At 43.2% G+C, this 18,407-nt stretch overlaps 1 protein-coding gene across 3 annotated transcripts in view; it reads left to right on the top strand.

The window, feature by feature from the left end:
- The first annotated feature begins 378 nt into the window (after positions 1-378).
- The window catches only part of ssbp4 (single stranded DNA binding protein 4), a 73,666-nt gene continuing 55,637 nt past the window's right edge, over positions 379-18,407 (top strand). For all 3 annotated transcript variants that reach the window (XM_028404116.1, XM_028404114.1, XM_028404115.1), the window contains exons 1-3: positions 379-525; positions 9,122-9,194; positions 12,634-12,695. In XM_028404116.1, the coding sequence (XP_028259917.1) occupies positions 470-525; positions 9,122-9,194; positions 12,634-12,695 (191 nt within the window). In that variant the 5' untranslated portion in view covers positions 379-469. The remainder of the gene's footprint in view (positions 526-9,121; positions 9,195-12,633; positions 12,696-18,407) is intronic.

Genomic DNA, 18,407 nt, shown 5'->3' on the forward strand with positions numbered 1-18,407 from the left:
TCTTTCTTATGGGGTGAAAGTAACCTCCCAAATGGAGGTGGCCCAAACAGCAGAGGCTGTACCCGGCATGCCTTTCTCCATCTCTTTCCTCCTCATGTTTCTGAGCTCCGTAAACAAGAAGTGTGTGTTTCCCTTTAAGGAGCCCCCACCGTGAGCACAGTGGAGGGAGGAGGAGCAGGCCTGCGGAACAGCGGCTGAGGAGGGAAAAAAAATCCAACAGAGGACGGTTTCAAGTCCCCCCAATAGAAACTGTGCCTGATTTGTGGCCAATGTTGGAGATGTAAAAAAAAAAGAAAGAGAGGGAGGGAGAGGAGAGAGAAGGAGGAGGAGGGAGGAGGGAGGAGGAGGAGGGGGAGGAGAAGGGGGGGAGGAAAAACACTAAAGGGGTAGCTATGGAGATGGAGCGTTTTCCTGGCTGCTTTCTTTGACAGGTGTTGAGTGGGGCAAAAGTCTTAAAACAGAATTCAGCATGTACGCCAAAGGTAAAGGAGCTGTCGTCCCTTCTGATAGCCAAGCGAGAGAAAAGTAAGTGAATTATGCGCTATATGTAAGAGTTTATACCTGCTTATCATGCAGCCGAGGGGGCAGAGGAGGGAAGCACAACTTTCTAAAGTCACTACTGTAATTTAAAAGCAGTGTACTGTACCAAAGTGCGCTCCTGCGCGCGGTGCCCTCCTCCTCCTCCTCCTCCTGCGACCACCTTAGAGGTGCGTCTCTTAAACTTTGGATTTTTTTTAATATCGTATCTTTTGTTTGCACTTTTGCACAGGACATTTACGATTTGTTTGTGCAACAGACCTGCGTTAAGTTGGTTCAATCTTTTGGAGACGTTTTCTGTTGCGCGTAAAAGTTGAAGGAGCGTATTTTTGTTAAAACATTTCATTATGCGTAAAGCATGCTCCTGGCTTTCCGGGGCTGCTGCTGCTGCTGCTCGGTCCTTTCCCCGGACGGAACTTTCAGAGATGAAGCTGCTGGATGGTTGAATTATTCTGTGTGTGTGTTTTGTGGATAAAATAGAGCAAGGAATCGTTTTTTGCTTGAAGCGTAAAGCCGGGCGCAAGCAATGAAACCTGGCGATGAAGGGAAAAGTTTTGTCCCATTCAGGAGGCACACAGCGGTGCTAAACTTTTGCACTCTCATGGAGGAGAGTCATGCTGCCATTTAACTGCACAAACAGATAAATTAGACACGAATCCTGATGTGGTTATTTTGGGGACATGTTGGAGAAGCTGTGCGTAATCCTGTTGTTTTTTTTTTTTCCATTCATGCATCCTTTTGTTTGAAGGAGAAAATGTAACTTTTAAATGTCCCCGACTGAGTGAATGTTACTGCTGCTGCTTCTCATTGCCTGCTCTTTATTCCAGTGTCACACAGCCCTTACGTCTTATTACAGGAGCGTTCAAAGACATCTTTGCATCTCAGCACTTTGGATCAGAGCAGTGTTTTATCATCATTAGCTATTTTTAAGCACTAAACACTCTGTGTTTGGAGGAGAGAGCAGGGATCCCTGCTGAGACGCAATTCCAATCTAAAAACACTGTCAGGTCCTGAGAGGCTGTGCTGTTACGCAGCGCCTCATACATCTGTAATAGAAACAAAATTTCTTTAGAGACTCCCTTGTATTTTTTGATGCATTGCCATGTCATATTCAATTGATTAAGCCTCCTAGAGATGCGGCTCGCTTATGTGCTTAGTGTAAGCTTCCTCGAATACCACTTCTAGTGGCACAAGCGTTTGATTTCACATCAGTTTATTGGAAAATTGAGCAGCTCTGTGTGTGTTTTGAGGCAGGAGGAGTGAATCCTAAATGAAAACAGTCCCATGTGGTTTTCTGAACAGCAGGCAGATTGACCTTTGAACCGGCATATGATGCTTTAATATTGCATATGAGGGCACCAGCTTATAGGCTGCACTTACACCTGTGTGTGTGCATCATTTACTTTATTTACAACACACTGGAAGCAATATATTATTCAAATGCTGTGTCTTTAGACAGTTTTTTTTAGCTGCACTTGCCTGTTCAGGGACCGTGGATTATGTTCCATGTGTTATTGGGAGTGAAATCAGTGCAGAGGCAGCATGTATTTCAAATCATAGTGTAGGAGGAGGATTAATAATTTAACTCATAAGAAATACAAGTCTTTAGAGAACTGGAAACGATGAATGCTTCTGTGGTTAGACTGCTTGTGAAATAAAAAAAATCCTGAATTAATTGATTAGTATTTGCATTTATTTCTTATCCATATATCCCCCAGAGCTCACAGTAAACATCCTCTTCTTTAAACCTGTGTGTGTGTGACAGGCCTATAGGTGTATTGTCCACACACATAATGGACGGCGCTTGCCCTCTCCCCTCACCTGTCTTGTCACCCTAACCTGCCCCGCAGGGCCAACACATGTTTCCTTGTAAATGTGGAGCTCACAACAGCTGCCTCAATGCATCACTGAATTAGCTCATATTCATATTTACATATTCATACCACTCTTTACATATTCAGACAATGAAACATTAAAAAAAAGGGCGCCCCGGATGGACTTGTATCCTATTAAAGCTGTCACGCAGATTGGTGTCACAGCTGCACTCAAGTCGCATCAGTTAAATAAGTGAAAAATATCACACTAAAAATATGAATGTTATGTATATCAGCCACTAATGTGCCCCTGGTTTAACTCAGTGTTCAGTAGTGGCGCTGTCCTGCTGTTGGGATGGATGCACAGAACTTGTTGAGAAAGAGAAGATAGAGACAAGAGAAAAAAAAAGTAATTAGTCCAGAGCAATGTTTTCTTTGTACAGCTGAAAGCAATCAGACAATACAAGGGTGTGGGCCGGACATGTGAGGTTCAGCAGAGCATTCGCTGCCACAAGGAAGAAGTTATATAGACGGGAATTTGTATTGATAAACTGATCAGCTGCTTCCTTGTGTTGTTCTGGCTGGTTTTGCATGTATTCCTAAAATATTTACTTTAATAATAGAGGGAGGCTGCAGAGTTTATTGTTGAACTGTAGTTGTGTTTGTCAGATGATATCCAGGTTTAAACTTGACGTGTAGGTATGTTCTGTGCTGCTGAGCTTGGTGTACAGCAGGTGGATGACTCTGAAAACTTTAGCAGCGAAAGCAGCTGGTTTCTCTCTGTTTTTTTCTGGTATGTGGATATTTGCAGCAACTGTTCCACTAAACAGACTCACTTCTTTGTTTGTGACGCTGTCTGTTCAGTGTGTTTGTCTAATTTCCCTTTAAAGCCTTGAAAACCAAGGCTTGACTCGAACTTGTTTGTTCTGAAATTCAACATAAAACAAACACAACACAAACATTTCACAAGTACAGTGTGGGTTTCCCGCACGACCAAGGTCTCACCAAACAAGTGGGTTTGGTGCCGGCTGGTCTTTCTGACAGGTAACAGGAACAGGAGACGGGACTAAAGGGTTTTCTGTGTAATTTCTCCAGACGCATTATTGTAATGAGACATCTTGTAAACAGAAAACAATGATAGCGATAATAACATCGAACTGACGTCCTTGAACCCAAATAAATGAATTGAATTCATTCCTTTAATTTGGACTGGTGGAATACAGCAACTGTATTATTCACGTTCTTGAGAAAGTGCAACCTCTTTAAAGTGAAGGATCCAGCATCTTAATTAAAGGTGCCATTCACATTAAAACATGTAATAGTTTGATCAAGCATCTCATCATTTAAAAGCCCGTGCTTAGTTTCCGAAGGATCTTTGCTCCCCGCATTTGTTTTCGAACACTCTGTTTGTTTACAGTGCTGTTTCTGTGTGATTTCGAGTGTGGATTTGCTGGATTTGTTTTGTGTGAAGAACTTCAAGTGTAAAGTTAATCAGTTTGTTTTGAACGGGGGTTTCTTTACATCCTCTGCTCCTCCCCCTGGCTCCTCCCATGTATTTACATGCGGTTTAATAGGGATCTTCAGGTCTGAATGCATGGTTTTGATTCTACACAGATGGCTCTGCCATCTGCATTTTAGCCTTTTGAAGGAAGCATAAAGAGCTGCGCTCTGACATAGGCAGAAACACTGCTCTAAGAGTAAAGAAACCCTTGATTTACCCTCAGCACCCCCTTGGCTGACTGTGCTTTCATTCAGATATGTCAACAGTCAATTAATGCTGCCTTTCGTCAGCTGCTTTTGGTGCATCCGCACAAATTTGTTAGTTTCCTCACTTAAAATAAAAGGAGACAGTATAAATATTGAAGCTACGTGTCTGAACTCGTTAATCAGTTTGGCAACAGTGACTGTGTACGTCTTTTATCAGCATACAGAGGAAAACATCTGTCTCTACATTGATCAGGATTTTGTGTTTTCCCAAAGATAACACCTATTTTGTTTTTAAAGTTTGGAGTATTTTTTTGTATCACATTAATGTTATAATAGAGGAAGAGAAAGTTCTGGTGATGTCAGCTATGTCAATATAGTATCCTCGGCCTCTTTCAATTCAAAATCAAAGTGTGGGGTCAGAGGACGTTTGCAGGTGGATCTGTCATTACAGAGCCAGGCTGTACTGTGTGTGTGTGTGAGACACTGTGGATTAACCCATGGCTAAAACCATTCATGTTTACATGCTCATTGAGGCTGATTTGTTTTGACAAAGGAACTCCCATAACAAAGCAAATATAAACAGCGTGTGCGGTGGGAATAGGCTTTAGTGGAACAGCCTGACAGTATCACAGGTGTCTCACCCCGGCCTCTCATTCACTTTCAAGTGATACATCACTCTATCCTTTCACCATCACAGTGTCAGATCCATACTGTCTATATGATGTTTATAAATATTTCATGTTAGGTGTTATTTATTTCCGTTGTGTTTTGTGTTGCTTGTACACTTCTGAGCATATAAATTATACATGATATCCATCTTTTCTGATGGACATACATTGTATATGAAAGCAGATGCAGTAACAGGCCCTGCTTTAATCCTCCATCACTTCCTCCCTGCATACCTTACCTCACCGTGCCACTTCTCTCCCTGCTGAATTATTGAAACCGAGACATGAAAGTTAATTTGCTAACTGTCTGTGCTTTAGCTGGCTAAACTCAGCTGAGATGCCCTTGTCTCTGGAGGCAAGCGATGGAAAGGGAAGGCTGGATGGGACAGCCTGGGGCTAAATGTCAGGTGTGTTTCCTGTCGACGAGGCAGTAGGGAGAGATCTCCTTGATGTGTGGACACTAAGTATGAGTTTGCCTAGGTTTAGGAGAAGAAAGGACAATCAGGAGTGGTGATTTAGCTTTTTTTCTTTTTAAATTACAGTCCTACTATTGTTTGCTGCACTGTTTGGCTTTGAGACTCTTTTAATGTGAACTTACTTAATGTCCAGTCAGCGGTCAGAGCACAGGTCAAACGTTCCTCCTCCCACTCAGACTGATCCCCAACTTCATGTAAATCGCATCAACATTTTCAACTGCCTTCAGAGAGAGTGGAATTTGTAGAGGAGGAAATGTGAGATGTGCAGAGGGCTGTGTGTGGTTGTGGTTTGTCTTGTAAGCATCTTGTCTTTTATTCCTGGATGACATGTAGTGAAGGGGTCACAGGGAAAGGGTTCAGGTCGTAGCATCTGCAGAGAAAAAAAAAGAAGTTGAGGCCCTGACCTTCAGTTTCCCTCTGACACAGTTATTGTACAGTACATCCCCTGTATGTCTTCTTTATCTACCTGTCCGTCCACAAGCTCAGCTTCGTCAGCTCGCAAAAAAAAACCTCTCCTCCTCACCGAGTTGCACTTACTGGTTCTGACAGAGTAACAAAAGGTGTCCCCTGAAGCCAGGATTGAATGAGTGTTTTTAAATAATGCATTGCAGTCAGGGCAGGTGCCCATCGCTAGGGCATAGAGCCCCTCAGATCACACCGGGCTCAGCCATGAAAATTTTATTGGCGCAGTGCTCTTGGGAATCTCTGTTCGATCCTGTACAGTGCAGATTGGCTATATAGGAGCTGACGCCTGCTGCTGAGTATTTCTCGCTGTGAGGAGGGCCTGGATTTGGATGCTCTGGAATCCTGGGAAACTTAAATGCCCCTTGAACTCTTGATACTGGTACAGACAGATTCAAGAAACCAAACTAAGAAAAATGACAAATGTTGTTTCAATGTAGTCTTGCATCCATGCTTAGCGACTTGATTCCTGCCCTTGTTTTAGCAGTTTTAAGTGTTTAAAGAGTGTCCTATGGCTGTGGTGGGAGAAGAGAAAAGCAGGCGCACTCATCTGATTCGTATTTAATTGACTACGTGCGTCCTTTTCCAGTTAAACCGGTTGTGACTTTCACTGGAACAGCCAGCTGACTTCCTGTAAGCTGGACATACACTGCACGTGATAACTTAATGACACTGCTGGATGTTACTGTGAGGAAAGGCTCATTTATGTTATGTTATGTCAGAAAAATCTGTTTTCTGGCCAACTTTGGGCTAAGAGAAATTGTTTTATTTTCTGGTTTAAATGATTTTAAATAAAGTCATAGTGGATCAATCAAACTACTTAGTCCGTGCACTTGTGTCAGGTATTGGTGTCACCAGTAATAGTTACATATTTAGTGTTGACTGAAACAGCCGGGGTTTACATAGCTTTGCTCCCTCCTGTGTGCATTCATGTAAAACTAACTAAGGAGTTTTAGTGCAGGGGGGGCACATCACATTGTCTTTTTAAGTATATGTACACTTGTCCATGTCCATACTTGAGTCAAGTAGGAGCCTCTGAGCAGTCAATATGTTACACAAGTTCTCAGACAACTTGTAATTAAACATGATGGACATGTTCCTAAACACAACACTGATCACTTTCACTTCAATACAGGGCAGCCGCTCCATCTGAGATCAATATTAAACATTTACAACAAGCAGTTTGGTCCTACTTGTGACTCACTTCCACCAGGCCTTCTGTACTTTCCACTAAACACTGGACAAATAACAGTCAGGCTATAGGTTACACCGTCATTTATCTGTGTTGATACAGTTGTATGTGAAGGAGGAGACATACATGAGGTGATGGTAGTGAGTGTTTAACACTAGTTGTAACTGGTTTGGACCAGCTGCGATAGACATGCAGACATTGTGGTGAAATTCAGATATCTTTGAGAAGATGGAGAATCAGGTTGTTCAACTCTGGCCCGGCTCATTATTGATTCATTTAGTATCATCCGGCATCAATCCAAACATCATATCTTCGTGTCTGCTCTGGCCTTGATGCATGTGATCAGCATAAAAACAGTTGCACGGCATACACAAAAGCACAGTAGCTCCCTCACTTCAGATGCGGGGACGATTGCATACAGATGACGGCATGCTGGGGTGTGTATCCAGGCCCTCTGGTGAAAATATTTAGCTACGTCTTTGTGTTGGAAGAGAGGTTGTTCTGAAATGTTCAAGGTGTCTGTGTGCATGTTCTTTTGTTGTCGCACTCCAAATGTATTCGATTTGTTTTTGCGACGATGGTGATGTTAGTGTGAAGTAGTTCTTCAAGCTGAAGTCTGGGCCAGCTGCGGTAGTCTGGAGCTCCTCTTGTCACTCTGGGATGAGCATAAACAAGACAAAGGCAGTGACAAATAACAAGTATGAGTCAGCTGTGGAGAGAAAGAGAATCAGTGAGATGCTTTGATTTTATAGATCAGACCCATAATGAGTCGGAGGTGCTTTGTAAAGCATCAGATCGGATGTTTAAAGAAACATGTTGTTTCCCTCATCTGTGCTCCTTCTCTATCACACCATTAAAATTTGAAGCTTCGTTCACCAGCTGAAAAGTTAGCATGTGTGTTTTAATAGTGGTCACAGTTTGAGAGATTTAACACAACAAAGTCACCATACCCAAATGTTACCATTACATGCTGTAATTACTCCTCACAACAGAACGGCTCGAGCTGGCAGGGGCTCAGTTTCCTCTCAAAGTCCAAGGGCATACAGGTTAACTTAACTGCTGAATTGCCCTTAGGTGTTAACGCGACCAAGAACAGTCATCTTGTCTTTTATGTGTCAAACTTATGATTGACTGGCAGCCTGTCCAGGCTGTAACCCACCTCTCACTCAGTGATTGGCTGCAGCTCCCAGAGAGCTAATGGAGGGACCTTGAGTGATTAATAAAGGCTGAGATGTGCTTGGCCATTTCAAGGAGAAAGTGTAAATACAATAAAAAAAGTATTGTTGAGTCTGAAAAGATTTAAGACACATCACCTTGTATGTAAAAGGCTTCTTTGTAGAGACTAAGAATTAACCTTGCTTAGACCAGCCTCCTCCTCCTCCTCCTCTTCATGTCTTACTCATTACAACATAGCATGTTGGATTGTTGTAACAACAACTTTTGCACACAGTTTAGCTTTTCAATTTTATATTTCAGTTTTCTTGTAAATAATGTTTATACTGTTTTATTTACCTTTAGAGATCTGTGGAAAACTGTGGAGAAGCTTGTTGTGGACATGAATTATTCTTCATCATGTGTTCTGTTTAACCCACATTTTGATCTTTTTATAAACCTCACCGTGTACTTTTGACATGTACCAGACACAGGACCTAGTGTCCTGTTGGTTAATGCTACCATCCACTTCACCTTCTCTCCTTCTGTTAGTGCAGTCAAATGTCTCTGCGGCTAACTTGTACTGTTGTGTATGTGCACAGCAGTGTTTGGCTCTCACAAAAATGTGATACTACTGTGAGTTATTGAAAAGCAGGTAGTAATTAAAGACTATTGTTCTGTAAGAGTGAAGGTGCCTTGAACACCTTGAACCAAACAAGCAGTACGGTGATATATGAGAGTTCATCTCTGCCCATGTTTCTCTCAGTGTCAACACTGTTTTGTTTTCAGTGTCTGTGCCTCAGCAGCAGAAATCTTAAAACCACAGGGATATGGCCGCGTGCCACCAAGGCTCTTTAGCTCAGAGCTGCATAGCTTTACATCACACATTTACAGCCCCTTCACAGTCTATATGATCTTCATACTGTAAAATCTGGCTTATCCGAGCTCCATCTCCAATGACTGTGGTGGTTTTCCGCCAATTATTGTGCAATTGCTGGACGAATGGTAATGGGCTGTAAAAAGTCTGGGTAAAATAAAAAGGATGAGCATGTTTTTGAACTTTGAAACAATCTTGCAGTAGCACTGACTTCTCTTTCTCTTTTTGTTTTCCAGGTTAGCTTTATATGTGTATGAGTATTTGCTGCATGTCGGCGCACAGAAATCAGCACAGACCTTCCTGTCAGAGGTAAGAAGTTCTTTGGTTTGACTTCCTGTTGTAAATGGATGAGTGTGATTCCCCTTCTATTGTATGCTCAGGAATGGAATTCACATTAAACGTTGTGTTCATGCAGCTGTTTAGCTTCCATGAAGCTGTGAAAATAAGAATGTATTAATGAGCCAGGACTTGTGTCTTACCCAGCTGCTAAACAACAACAACAATGTTCTTTTGACTGTTAATTTGGGACAATGTAAACATGGTGTCAGTTGGCCTGCTTAATGTGATTACCCGCCCTTTGTTATTAGCTCTAATTTGTAATCATAATCTGTATAATTAGAGCAGTATGACATACTGTAAGCACGTGCTGTTGTTTGTGTTCTGTTTTGACATTTAAGAAGCTAAGCCTGTGTTAAACCAAGTGTACCTTCAGTGTTTGAAGCCACTGGAAGCCTAACTGTTTGTCCCAGGTCTGCTAGACTTATTAGCCTCATATTATACCCCTGAACTGTCAGAGAGGTAGGGTCTCTAATGTGTTGCATCCTCTTCCTTAATGGACATCCTTCCTGCTAATGGTCCCGTGTCCTTCTCCAGGAGAACACCTCTCCTACCCATAGGCTTTATTCAGCTGCACTTAATACACTCCACAACACTGAGAGGGCTATAATGGCAAGCAGATTCAGATCTATATTATTCAACTTTAATACTGACATCATTTATCTGTCATTTCATCAGATGAGCTCAGGATAGTGCCACACAGAATTACTGTTACACACACAGACTAGTGAGCCTGACAGTTTGAACAAGAAGTGAACACACACACACTCAGAGTAAAGGAACAGAGTTTAAAATGAGATGATTATTGGCACCTACTCTATGTTCTGTGGGAGCTACAGCCATTAGTTTTAGCCACAGTAAACAGCTACACTGTGCCTCATTGTGATGTTCTTCTGTACTCACTCGTGCTACTTTAGGTGCTTGGGTGTGTGTACATTGACAGGTCTTACAACACGCAGTGCACTGTTAATGCCTGGGTGGAGTATGTCAAGACATTTTGTGCATATACGTGGATATTTTCTACCCATAAGCCTCAGCATTTGTACCTCCAATCAAATTTTAAATGATATGTAAATTGATACAAAATGCTTCTTATGTCTTTTAATTACCCCCCTTTTTCAGTCATCAGTATGTTTATTGGCAATTTAGCAGTTTAGCATTGGTTAAAGGAAAATGTGTCAGCTTGATAGATCTGCACCTTTTTAGGATGGATGATTTTGTAGATGTTGCTATAAATCCACCAACATCAGCCGTCTGAAACATGGAGGTATCAGTCTGCTTGTGGACTGACTGCCTTTGCTCGTGGTGTTCAGGCAGGCAGGGTGGACAGGGCTGCTGGGGGCCAGCCCCACAACCAGGAGATGGGGAGAAGCACAGAGCGATTAAGTAGTTGGGCTGCCGTGAGCTTTGCTGATTTCTGAGCCCTGGTGGATGAATCTTCTCCCAGAGATTGAGTGTTGTTGGTGAGCTGCAGAAAAGGGGTGAAGTTCTGGGTCGCAGGCAACCAGAGGCATGCAAACATAGATTCACAATAAAACAGGAATTAAAACAACATCTACACTGACAGGGATTAAAACAATGCACACACAGTCCACATGTCCACAAGGCATGCATGCTAAGACTGCTAAGTCAATTCGACGCCTGTTGTCTCGAGGTAGCGCCTACAACAGTTCATTGCTTAATGATTGTGTTTATTTTAGCCCGTCTTGGTTTTATTTTGTTGTCTTAAATAGTCAGAGTCGATGTATTTGGTTTAGACTGACTGTAATGGATACATCTGAGCAAACACAGCAGTGTGACCTTTAACCTTTGTCCCTCTTCATGTAGTTTGGTCAGATTTGAAGTGTTGAGGGACTTGAAGCGAGGCTGCAAAGAGAAATAATCTGTTAACCACAATCAATGTTCTTTCTTTTAGATGTGCTGCTCTTAAATGTGTTTGCCCTACTGCAAGTGAGCTTAATGTACTGCAACATCATCACGGCTTCACAGTGCATATATATCATTTCAAATAAGTTTAAACTTCAGATGAATTTCTGTTTTTATTAACAAGAATTACAGCTGATTTAAAAAAACTGATGAAGGACGGCTCCATGTAAAAAAATCAGGATTGATTATCAGATTTGTGTGAACATACAGACCTGAGTTACTTCAGCCTGGTAGTCTCTGTCTCAGAGGTGAGGAGCGAAGTGATTGATGGAAAAAAGAAATCCAGGGAAAGAAATACAGATGTGTATCCTAAGGAAAACACAAATACAAATACACAAATATCTTTTGTTTGTTTCGACATAACAGAAATAATTTCCAGTGAAAAACTGAAAGACTGCTTTAATAATTGTCTGACCACCACAGTGTGTTATTTAATAAAGGACATCATGCTGCATGCTGTCTAGGAACTTGTCGGCTTCTGTTAGACACAGCTGGTCTCGGTGTGTTTTTTTCAACGTGTGTGTTGTTAGTTTGATTCTTAAGCGTTTCAGTGGATGTGTTTTTAAGCGATTAGTGTGTTTTTGTTTTGAGATCTCTTGGCCTCACACACACACACACATATAGAAAAACACACGTTTCAATAGATAAGGGACTTCTATCCTCGCAGGTAGGCTGAAGTCACACACACACCTGCTCATCTAATGAGAACACTATCACCTGGACTCTCCTGCTTCAATTAGCCTCTGTTCCTCCTTCTGCGAGAGCGGGGTGTGCACGTGCACACACAAACACACACACACACCTGTCTGTAGTATACACACAATACACTTCTGTCCCCAAGAGGACTTTGCCACTCTATGCTCTCCCGCACAGTGCAGCACTCAGCTCTTTAGCAGCATTAAATCAACAGGCCCACACCAACATACAGCACATCACATCATTATAAGCGGCACAGGGGAAATATGTAGAATAGACACTTTAATAGAAACTTCAGTTTTTTTCCATACACACTGCACGTAAGGAAAAAAAATCCTGCTGCTGTCATGCCGTCCTCACAGACTTTGGTGAATCATCTCTCAGACTGTGTATGCATCCTCAATCTGTGTGTATGTGTTTGTGTGTGTAGAGTCATGTCAGTAGGAGTGTGTGAAGCAGGCAGTTGGTCTGCTATCTCTCACTGGATCTTATCTCGGTGTCCAGATACAGGCAGGAGCTCTGCTGGTTTGTGAGGGCAGCAGAGAGGACTGCTGCTTCAAGACAGTCACAGTTTCTTATCCACAGACTGCGCACTGCACTGCAGATCACTGTGCTTCTCGTTGGCCTATTTTTCTGTCCGACTATCGCTCTGTCAGTCTAAAGTTGGGAGGACAGTTGAGCAAAATGATTACAGTATGCATAAAACATGCTGCGGTGTCTAATTTTTCATTCCCCTCCTCTGTCTTCCCTCCTCAACCCCACTCCTCTCTACCCCACTTCTTCCTCGCAGATCCGATGGGAGAAGAACATCACGCTTGGGGAACCTCCAGGATTTTTACACTCATGGTGGTGGTACGTATATGTTGATTTTTTTTTTGTCTTTCTTGTCTGCACATACACACATTTCTTTTCTAACAGAAGTAGTTTTATTAGAATGATAGAGTGTGCAGATGTTTAAATGGAGCACTTCAGCATTAAACCACAGACAGATCCTCCATCACCGAGGGTTGCAGTAGCAACGGCATTCTTTCCAGCTGGATTTTCATGAAATTTGTGATCACAAATTCACACGAATGGCTGAAACACAAGCCATGTGGACCAATCAGCAGTTACTGGCGAGTTGTAGACGTGATTACAATCAGTGAGATGTGCCATTTGTTCACATATTTTCCTTACAAAGACAGTAGAACCACTGCTTGCTACCTGTCAAACATCCTCGCGGACTTGTTGTGTTAGTTTGTGTCCTTGCCAAAGAGTTTCATCTGCTCCCTCTCAGATGCTGATGCACCCCCAACCTGACATTTTGCCTTCGAAAGACTTAGCAGTCCCTTCAGCAGCCTAACTATTACTGGATTACTGACATGTGAATGTTAGACTCTTGACAACTCGGGGTACACAGGGGTCTGCTAATGGTTCATGTTTTCATTTGATGTAAATTTTGCCCTCACATGGCTCTGTGTGGGCTTTAGCCTACCCACAAACTGTGCACACGCAATATAGAACAAGAAACGTGCTGTTCATGTAGTCACTGATCTACTTTGCTTATATAAAACAACGAGGCGCCCATGGCGTCTGCAGCTGTCTGCATCCTCATCTGCAGCCTAATATTGTAGAAAACTCACAAACATAAGGATTCTCAGTTTGTTCTACAGCCTGGGTCAGGTTATGGTCTCTCAAGGCTAGTCCTTAAGCTGTGTGTGTGTGTGTGTGTGTGTTCAGACACTTGTTGGTGGAATAAAAAGCTGTCTATTGCAGAAAGCTATAACAGCTCACATTATAGCTATAGTCGGTCCAGAGAGACAGTGAAAGGGTTGCAGTCCACGTGCCACAGATAAGTAAAAAATAAAGAATAAAGAGACATACAATGCCTTTGTTACCTCTGCACAGCTGGACGGTCACTCCATGAAGTGGGCGTGAGTGTCAATACAGAGAGGTGCACAGAGTGGTGGACACAGATGCCTCTTGGTGAATTTATGGCTGTTTATTAGCAGTGAACGTCAGATGTCAGATACCCTCAGGAAGAATCTAAAAATATGTCAGTGTCTTCAGAATTGACTGCAATGACTGAGACGAATGTGAGGTTTTGATGCAGATTGCCACAGATTGGTGCTAAAGGTTTCAAAGAGCCTCAGTAACCTCCATGAGCTGCATGTCAAAGTCTCTGCTGCTGCTGCAGCTGCTGATGGATCCATATTAGAGGGATGGGCTGCAATACTCACCTCATGCTGTCTCATCCTCTGCACCTCCTCTTCACCTCTACGGCTCTCCCATGAGGAGGAGAACCTCATGGTTTGAAGATTTTCTGACTTTATTTAACCTGATGCTCCATTTAATGCAACATGGCTCTGATGTGGTGTTGGTTCATTCAGCTTCTTAAATCAGTCAGATCTCTTAAGATGAACAGAGGGCAGTGTTTTCCATCTTGTTGAAGGGGAAGAGTCGGGGGCATTTAAACTGGCTTCTACACTGTTTACTCTCCATATCTGAATGGAAGGAGAAAGAAGTTTTCACTTTTCCCACTTTAAGGCAAAAAGCAGAGAAAAACAGGCAGGACAGGGGAAACGGGTGCAGACAAAGAATCCAGCAGGCAGAGATGCTGCGAGATTGAGAGGCTGAATCCACAGCAAGGCAGCACGAGAGGCAAAGAGAAGGGCTAAGAGGTTTGACAGGGCCTGCTTTGTTTGTCATTCATGCTATCCTGCTCATCCCCAAAGCCCCCCCGGCCGGCCCTGTGTAATAAACCCGGACATGCGGCTTCATTCATTCATCCTCTCTGGCCCCAGCGTGTGTTGTGATTGTGCAGCCTGTTGACACGGTTCATAATGGACCTTAAAGAGCCTGGATTCTCTCAACCTGACAGCTCTCAATTGGACAGCTACCAGTAATACTGACAGAATGACATACACAAACATACAGTGCAGCGCAAGTTTGCTCTCGCCTCTGCCTGAACCAATAAGAGTGCTTAGGGAGACCGACTGTGTGTGTGTGTGTATGAAAGCGGGAAATAGAAAGGGAAGCTGAGCGCTCACAGTGTGTGTTCTGACTGTATTGATATATTTCAGTGGTGTGGGAGATGACATTGTGTGTGTTTGCCAGAGAGTGGTTGGAGAGTATGCTGATGATTAGCCAGGCTGGGCGGGGCAGGGCTTCAGTGTAGTATGACCTAGCTGAGGGGCGTCTGTCTGGGCCACGCAGCACGTGGACACGGACACTCTCTGGGGGTTGGGTCGGCTGAAGGAGGAGGAGGAGGAGGAGGGGGTCGAGTCCACTGTCCACTCCTATGCCACCCAGCAACCCCCCCCCCTCCAACCTCCAGCATCCCCCAAAACAAAAGCTCCAGATGGTAGGAAAGCCACCAACCTCCCTCATCCCTCACCCTTCGCTCCCCCTCCCTCAACCTTTGTCTGGAGGCCTGTCCCTTTGTTTGCGGAAGAGAGACACCCGAACGGATTAACTCTTTGCATTCCAGCCTCTTTTGTGTTAAACAGCCAAATCTAAGACCCCGACCCCACCGCCACCACAGCCCCACCCCCGCTGTCCCCTCCTCAGCACCTCACTGGGTTTTACTCCTCCCTGCCTCTGTGTAGGACAGTGTCGGTGGATGGGTAGGTGTAGGGGGGGGGGCTACAAAATAAGACCAAGGGGGGGGTGTTGGGGGTTGAAGAGGCAGGCAGGCTGGTGGTGGGGGTCACTCATCCGCATCTGTTGTTATGGGTGGAAGGATAAAGAAAAGGCTCAGTGAGGGCTGCAGGTGTTGATTGTGTCATTAGCTCCCTCTCTATTGGCCGCTGCTAGTTGTCTCCTCCTTATCCCAAAATCGATTGCTTTAACCAGTTTTCACTGGATGGTCGCTGAATCCTCAATACACACCCCCACCACATCCCGACACACAAAACATACACACACACACACACAAAAACCTCATGAAACAGCATGTCGTGGGATTGTCTGTGTGATAGCCTCTAGCTGAAATTCTTGTTTGTGAGGGGCAGAAAAAACAGAGAGCGAGAGAGAGAGAGAGAGAAGCCTAATGTCTGGACTGTTCTTTGTAAACACAAAGTATCAGACAGGCCTTCCTTTCTTTAATTCATCCATCATTCTGTTGCATAGTTGTGTTTTAATGTCAGTGTTTGGACTGTAAATATGTGGCGTTTCCAGGTAAAGTCATCACTGTCAGCCTCAGAGTTGTAACTCTAAGATAACAATGGACCTGGCAGTTTCATATAAATATCAAAACTGTGTTAGTGCTGTTGGCTTTGTAAGGACTTGACAGACATTATATAGAAACAGAGTTTGTTTTTGCAATTTTTGTTCCTTTGCTATTGTCACCATCTTAGCAGAGTCTGTAAAAAACATGTAATGGAGAAGAGGTGGAGTGTGAGGTGGTTGAGCAATGCTCAGGCAGAATGAACTGTTGTCATAGAGAACTTATTTATAGATACTTAAACAGGCTTTTGTAGGCTGTAAGGGTGGACAGTGTAACATGGAGGTCTGTGGCGAGTAGTTTAGAGCCAGCCTCAAGAGGCTATTCAAGGAATTGTTTTGGTTTCATTTGGTTGGATGCACCTTGTGGGAGACTAAATGTAAACAAAGGCGCATGGTTGAATTCTGATAATCCATCTCTCTTTGTAGTTAAAGTGCTTCTTATGTGGAGGCCAGTGCAGAACAGAAAATCATAAAGATGTTAGTAGAATTATCTCTTCAAGTGGGTCAATTTGTAATGATAATGACTTGGTCATGATTGGGCATTCATGATGGCACCTGCGAATTAGCGCTGATGTTTGAAAGACTAAAAACTCTAGAAGACTCTTATTAGCTGTAGCCTGACCTCTGCCACAGTCCAAACACAGTGTGGTATACATGGCAGGAGGATGTTGTTGCTTTGGTGCTATCAGGAGAACACTTGTGTCGAGGTAATAAAGACAGCTGGAAGGGTTCCCACCTCCACTCTTTGGTTGCAGCATGTTGTCCCATTAGGAAGACTGTCCTGATAAGAGGAGCATGGCTGGATCTCTGTTACTGTCATTTTTTTTTATCTGCTTCCTTTTCTCCATCGCTGTCTTAATTTCTCTGTCTGAGGACCGACTGACACACAGGATTATCACACAGACCTGCCACCATCAGCTTGTCTTTGTTTACTCTCCTTATTATAATGGAAAAGCACATTGTAACCCACTGGCTTTGTCAGGCCACAGTTAATTGCAAATAATTATCATGATGGCATTTAATTTTAGTAATTGTCTTCTTCTGGACGACTGGACGCTAATCCCTTCCTCCTCTGTTCTGGATACAAAGTGTGTGTGTGTGTGTGTTGCTCATATTTTCAAACATTTGAATAAAAAAAACAAAAACAGCAGTTTGCATGACCCTGAGCTTCAAATTTAAATCTCTCCTGCGCCTCTTTAAAATAAGAGCAGTTAAACTTTTCATCCTGCTGAAAATACAGAGCTACGTGGTTCAGACACCAGTTACTTCCCATAATACCATAAAGAGCTTCCCATGATGAGATGATTAGATTGAAATGATTAGATAATTGGATAGAAATTTTGCTATTACAAGGGTGTACAGAGTACAAGATTCCTCGCAGATTGCTGGTGCTAATTAACTGTGACTGTTGACTTCCCAGATAATTTCTAAAGATTAGCGTCTCAGGAAAGGATGTGACAACCACTATGACACAGGTTTTTTCCTCTGAACGTGGGTGGCGTCGTCAAATCGGATCTGACAGCGGCCCAACCTGAAGTCAGTGAGTTGTGCACTCTGACCCTCAAGGTTGTCCAGAAATCTGTGTTTAATTAGGAGAATATTTGATTAATCTAATGCCTCCTGACACCTGAAGCTTCCTTTCACCTCCTCTGCTTCTGCTTCTCCTCTGCGCCTCATGCAAAACCCTCTAAAATAATATCAAAATAATGAAAGTCTTGCTTTTTAGTCTCATCCACCAGCGATCCTGCTTCAGATTATTCAGACAGACGTAGAATGAGATTTCAGGTCAGCTGCGCAAATCACAATATATATTTCAGACTTGGCAGACCAGGAGATGTTAGATCACCTTACTCCTACCCCGTGCGCCGGCACCTGGTTGTGTCTTCTCTGCAGCAAACAGTAACCTGTGTCCCGTTTCATTTCCCTGAGAGCTGATTGGATTTGCGATGGTCGTGCCTTCTTGCTGCGGCTCGTCTCTGACGGAGCAGCAATCTCTTTAACACCAACCGATAGATATGATAATGTACACTGGCTTTATTGTCAAGTGACAGAAGGGCAGCGTAACACACACACACACCATGTGTTCACTAGTGGCTTTCACAGCCCCTGCCTGTTCCTTCAGCGCCCTCCTTGTCTAGAAGGGACCCTGGTGCTCAGAAAACGCCTCAGGGCACCAACTCTGCCTTTTAATCTTTAAATACATTAATAACACATTTCTATTTTAGTTCATATGCCGCAGGGTTTAAATATATTGTTTATTCTTCTTTTTATTTTTAGGACACCTTGTTGCACTCTTGTTTCCTTGATGCCCTCAAATAGCTAAAAAATATATCAAAAGACAATAAGTGGAAAATCAAA

This window comes from Parambassis ranga, chromosome 4 (assembly GCF_900634625.1).
Source record: "Parambassis ranga chromosome 4, fParRan2.1, whole genome shotgun sequence".
Classification (NCBI taxonomy): domain Eukaryota; kingdom Metazoa; phylum Chordata; class Actinopteri; family Ambassidae; genus Parambassis; species Parambassis ranga.